The 6,302-nt window shown below is 43.5% G+C and overlaps 1 protein-coding gene across 1 annotated transcript; it reads right to left on the bottom strand.

Annotated features, from left to right (window-relative positions):
• Positions 1-347: 347 nt before the first annotated feature.
• LOC135637135 (dehydration-responsive element-binding protein 1C-like) lies at positions 348-1,552 on the bottom strand. Its single transcript, XM_065149588.1, has one exon. The coding sequence runs from the start codon at positions 1,477-1,479 to the stop codon at positions 787-789; it is 693 nt and encodes a 230-aa protein (XP_065005660.1). The 5' UTR covers positions 1,480-1,552; the 3' UTR covers positions 348-786.
• Positions 1,553-6,302: the final 4,750 nt, after the last annotated feature.

Below are 6,302 nucleotides of genomic sequence, written 5' to 3'. Positions count from 1 at the left end.
CCGAATTAGGCTGGTTTGGGTTAGATTCAAGGCCCAACTAGGGTGTTGAAACCCTGGCCGACGGTGGCACCGCCTGGGGAACAACACCCCAGGATATCTAGGCAATGCTCCCACCGATAGCAATGTTGTCAGCGGTGGTACCATCCCTATTCAGCGGTGGTAACGCCCAGCTGCAGATCTTGCGGTAGCAGTACCGCCCAGGAACGACGGTGGTACCGCCAATACATAGGAAACTTATGATGAGACCTTTTTAGGCTCTAAGTTTGAATCAACTTGAAGCCTATAAATATCCCTCTTATCCCTGGTTAACATACATAAGCACAAAGAATTTAAAGGGGGAAAAAAATATTATTGTAATATCTTGTGAGAATCCTCCTCTTCTAGTCTAAGTGTTAGAATAGTTTGAAAGAAGAGTGAGTGCTTGTAAGGGTTGTCTCCTAAACCCGATAAAAGGAGAAGAGAGGTGTAAGAAGGAGGTTGATCTTCGCGTATTAGAATAGTTTGCCTGTGTGCTTTTTTTCTTTGGATATGTGTGCTTATTTTGCAGAGATTACAAGAGCTGAGATCAAAGCAGAGCAAATATAAACATAAAGCTCGTCTTCTGAATCATTCACCGAGTTTACTCGTTCTACAGATGTTGTGGTCGAAGCTGGTGAAGATCCAGAGAAGCGTTGATGCATGGGAACAGCTTCGAGCACTCAGCCGCCGCACGTAACCGAGTTAATGGACGTCAGATGCCTTGCCACCTCCTCGTCGTCGTCCTCCGCAGCCGCCGCCTTCTCTGCGTCAGATGGAGTAGCTCCAGAGCGACACGTCAGCGTCAGCGGCCACGTCGTCCCAAATGGAATCTACCAGCGCGCCCTCCGCCATACCGGAGTAGTCGCAGTAGCCCAAATCCATGCCGTCGTAACTCACCATATCAAATGTGACTCCTTCTTGGCTGCCGATCCCATCTTCCAGTAACACTGATGAAGGCGTGGCCGCCGTCGCTAAAGGCGACAAAGACGGGAATGTACTCGCTGAGCTCTCCATCGTTAAGGAGGATTCAAAGGTAGCGTTGGAGTCCGACGGAGGCCGGAACGCCTCGGCGGCCTCGGCGGCGGCCCGTGCGATGTCCTGGGAGCAGGAGAACGAGGCCGGCACGCGGAGCCGCCATGCCGAGTCCGCGAAGTTGAGGCAAGCGGATCGGCCTCGTAGCATCATCGCCGCGACGTCGTGCGCCCGCGCCGCCATCTCCGCCGTGGGGAACGTGCCTAGCCAGATCCTGGACTTCTTGTTCGGCTCCCGCACCTCGCACACCCACCGCCCGGCGGCCCCCCGCTGGCGCACGCCCTTGTACACCGGATGCCGCGTCTCCCGGAACTTGGTCCGCCCCGCCGGCCGCTTCGGTGGCGCCTCCGACACCGTCGCGTACAGCCACGTCCCCTTGGTTCCTGAGACAGTAGCGGCGGCGGCGTCATCACCAGAAAACGCCTCCATCCTGTGCAGATTCAACTTCTTGGAGAGCGTACGATCCGCGAGTGAAGCAGTTACTTGCTGATGAGAAGAAGGGGCGAAGGATGCGGAGATATATATAAAGTCGAGGACGGCGACATCGCGATGGGGCACACGGGGTGGAACAGCTGGATAAAGCCGGGCGGCGAGGGACCATTTTTAATGCGTTATGGGCGTCGTAGGGAAGCGTAGGTAACGGGACGTGGCGTGTGGCCAGGAGATCCTGGTGTTCTTCTGGCTTCGAGTACCACAAGCTAAACGATATAGTACTGGTTCAAAGGGTGGGCGGCTTGACTTGCGGAGACGACGGGGACGCTGCTTCTCCTCGACTCAGCAAAGTAGGTGGACCCAGAAGCCATCAACCAATCGCATGAGTCCACATCGGTGCTGGCGCCACCCGTCCTGTGATAAGTACGACACCGACTTTTTGGCAGCAGCGCCTCATGTTCATTATAGTTTTCGTGATTTGACTTGATGTGATATGGAACGTAAAGATCTGCTGCTGCTCGCTGAGTGTCTGAGGAGAAGAGCCCACGTTGGTGACAGTTAGATTTCAGTTGGGCCACCCGCGAGCGACAACGCGGCTTGGGGTGGCGTGGGCGGTGGCAGTTGCGGAGGAGTCGTACGCGTGCAGCCCACCGACGCTGCCTCAAGAAACATCCTCCGTAGCTTCACCCACCGGCAACCCTGCATGCGGTGGGCTCACTCTCCTACGTCACCTACAACTCCAGATCCTAAGAAGAGATGGCTCAAACGGAGACATATATGAGTTCCATGTGAACATTGACAACGCCAAAGTTCGTGCAACATATCTTTGTTTGACTTTGTTCAGAGGGGGTTTCGGTGGCCCTCCTTGTTTATGAAGCAGTGAGCTGTTACCGCACGAGGGAGGAGGACGAAGAGCGGATCGGAATCTGATCTCTTTTATTGTTTTCGGGAGAAGGAAAGGGGGATCCGAGTTGTTGGATGAAGCAAAGTGACAGGGCGGCGCCCCTTGGTTCAGGTTGCATGGGCAGTGGGTCGGGACACGTCATGGGAGACCGGGACAGTCGCTGCCGTCGTTGACCGACGACCTGTTAGCCTTTTACAGCTAGGAGGGTACGTGACTCGACTCCCCCCTCAAGCTAGCACGATTCAATAGTCAAATTGTGGGCGGGCCTCATCGATGCATGGGGACCCAAATTGAAATATAAGATTTATTATCAACGTAATATAAGATTTATTATCTGATAGATTTTAGTTTGTATATTTTATTTTTCTTGTGGATATATTATAATTTTTTACAATCAAATTATTTTACATGTTGTACTTATAGTTGTTATATATTCAATATCAAAACTTAGAGAGAAGCATACTCTTATTCTTTTGTTGTGCATAAAATGACTTCTAACTCCATATTGAAATAATTTTAATAATCGTCAACATAACTAACTTAATCACTATCAATATAATTTAAAATTTTTTATCTACTCATAGTGAATATCATAATTGAGATTTTTTTAATGTATTTAAGAATTCTTTTGGTTGTTCTAAAGTGATGCTTCTAGGACTAGGACTGTGCATGAATCTAGACAATAAACTAATTACAAACTTAATATTTGACATTGAATGTATAAGATAAATTATCCCTTCAATTAAGCTTCTAATTGAATCTCATCCTTTTTAAATTTTATCATCTAACATAAGTTTATCATTTTTATTCATTGGAGTACTCACTAGCTTACAAGCTATATTTTCAATAAATTTTTATTATAATTTCTTGAAATAAAAATTATTTCATATTGGAATAATTTTCATTCCAAGTAAATAAAAAAGCCCTAAATAAGTTATTTCAAATTCTAAATCATATTTTTATTAAATTTATTAAGCATACACATCGAATTTTTAGTATAAATCATATCATCCACATATAAATACAAATAGATAATAAGAATTTTCATATCTTAAGCTTTTATATATATGGTTGGTTCACGTAAACATTTTTGAAAGTTGTGTTAAAAAAATAATTATCAATTCACATATACCATGCCCTTAGTGCGTATTTTAAATTGTATAATACCTCCTCTTGTAACTTTTCATTCGAAAAGATTGATTTAATATCAAATTGATAGACTAATCATTTTTTTTTAATTACTAATGCTAACACTATTATAATTGTATCAATTTTATAATTAAAGAAAAAAATTAAAATTAAAATATAAAATTTTAGCATACCCCTTGACAGGCTTTATGTTTTGTAATAAGTCATTAGCATTAAATTTTAACTTGTAGACATATTTGAGTCTAATTATCTTTTCTAAGAAAAAATTATTAACTTTCAAGTCTTATTTTATTTAATAACTTGTAATTCGTCATTTAATTCCTGCACCTGTTTTTCTTTCTGAAGTGATAGAGTGACCCTTTAAATTATCGGCAAAAGTCATTTAGTGTTTTCGATAAAATATCAGTTTGAAAATTTTTGTTCGATAAAAATAAATATCGAATATGTACTTGACTTAGAATAAGTATAATAAGCAGTTAAATCAAAAAGTAATATCAATGAAGGGCAGAAAATAAATGCAAACCGAGTATATAGTGGTTCAGTCATCGTGGCCTATGTCCACTCCCGATTCCTCTTCCGTCGAGGCCATCGGTATTCACTAACGATATTCTTTCAATGGACGAAGACTACCTACTCTCTTATAACTGTTTTCTCCTTTTCATAAGTTTAGGAGAGACTCTTTACAAATCTCACACCTCTATTAGAATAAGCCCAAAATTTAAAGTGGAGAAGGGGGACACTTAGCACTTTTCAAAACTTTACAACTCAAAATCACTGGATTTTTTGTTCACTTTTCTTGCTTTCTTAAGCAAGAAAGAGTGGAGAATCTATAGGCCCTAAATGACTTCAAAAATGGATCCAAAAAAGGTTTCATCCCAGATTTCTGAGGTACTAATGGTACTACTACTAGTACTAGGCGATCTCACTGCCTGCTAGACTAACAACTGGCCGTACCACCACCTAGTCTGGGCGGTACTACCGCCAGGCTTCATTGGAGACCATGCACTGGTGGTACTACCACCAGTCTGGGCGGTACCACTGCAAGTCTAGGCAATACCACCGCTTGACACTAGCGGTACCACTATCGGATCTTTCAAAAAATGTACACTACGTACATTCCAACTCATAGGCAGTACCATCGCCTAGTCTAGTGGCAGCACCACCTAACCTAACCCTTGGTCATTGAATGAGCCTCCCAATGGGCCCCACTCAGCCCTATATCAGGCCTAATGGCCCCTAATTAAGTTAGTAGGGTTACACCTAAAACTTGTTAGGATCGGAGCGGCACTAAGAGGGGGGGGGGGGGTGAATTAGTGCAGCGGATTAAAACGTTGGTTTCGACAAATCTTTCGTACGATAAAAACCGAACTTGAAAAGCTTAACTTGAACGCGTGTTCGTAAAGGTGTGCAGCAAAGGTAATGAGGAAATAAAGCACGTAAGAAGGTTTGCAGTAATGTAAATAGCAATAAGAAAATGCAAACCAGAGATCACGCCAATTTTAAAGTGGTTCGGTCAAATGACCTACATCCACTTGCGAGGCCCTCTTCGATGAGGCTCCCACCTTCCACTAGCAAATCTCTTGAAGGGGAAGGACAAATACCCCTCTTACAACCTTTTACAAGCGGTTCACACTCTTACAAATTTTCAGCAAGAAAGAAGGAGGTGAACACTCTAACAAATTGAAAACAAGACTTGCTAAGACTTTTCTAAGACCTTTTTTTCAATCTATTGCTTCTCAAAAAGTTGTTATCTTAGTAGAGAATTGGGGGGTATTTATAGGCCTCAAGAGGATTCAAATTTGGGCTCCAAAATTTGAATTCTCTTTGGTTCCCGATGCTGGCGGTGCCATCGCCTATCAGTGTCTGACACTGACAGTGTACTGGCGGTGCCACCGCCCAAACTGGTGGTGCCACCGCCAGACCCTTCGGTTCACTGGTTGGGCTTTAAGTTTAGCCCAAACCAAGTCTAATTTTGGGCCCAGCTGGCCCCTAACCAGGATATAGGATTATCTTTTAATCATAATCCTAATTACATGTGAACTACATAACTAAAAACATCCCAAGCAAGTTTTCAACCGCGAACGTCGAGTCTTGTTCCGGCGAGCTTTCTGACGAACTTCCGGCGGACTTCTGATATGCCCTCGAATTTCTTCCGACGGACTCCCAGCAGGCTCCCGATCTTGTGACGACTTCAACGAGTAGCCGAGCCTTCTCGGTGATCTCCGTGAACCTTCGATGATCTCTTCGGCGAACTTTCAAAAATTTTGACAAGTTCCTGATTTCTTCTCGGTTGGTTCCGGCAGCATCTCCGATGATTCTTCGGACTCTTAAACGTCCATCGAACTTGACTCCGGTATTCTTGCTTTATGTTTTCTGGTTATCGTAGTTAATCCTGCACACTTAACTCAATAATATGGATTAGATCAATTAACCCATCAATTAATTTTATTATCAAAATCCGAGATTCAACAAAACCAACTTAAATTATGACCTAACTATGATAATTAAGATCTAAACAATTATAAGACAATAAATATAAGTTGTCCGGCATGTCATTGGTTCATCCGAACTCTCGACAAACTTCTAACGTGTCCTTTGAACCTTCAGTGTATCGCTTGATCCATCAGTATGTTAACTCTCACAACATATGATTCTTTTGGCCCGATGCCTGATCTTTGACACTAGCCAAATGTATGATTCTTCTACTTTAATTATTTTTCCTTTTTATGATCCAAGTTAGACCTGCATCACTTTTCTCAAAATGTTA

This window comes from Musa acuminata, chromosome BXJ1-3 (assembly GCF_036884655.1).
Source record: "Musa acuminata AAA Group cultivar baxijiao chromosome BXJ1-3, Cavendish_Baxijiao_AAA, whole genome shotgun sequence".
NCBI classification, from domain to species: domain Eukaryota; kingdom Viridiplantae; phylum Streptophyta; class Magnoliopsida; order Zingiberales; family Musaceae; genus Musa; species Musa acuminata.
Note: the sequence above shows the minus strand (reverse complement) of the source record. Positions and strands in the feature narration are given on the sequence as shown.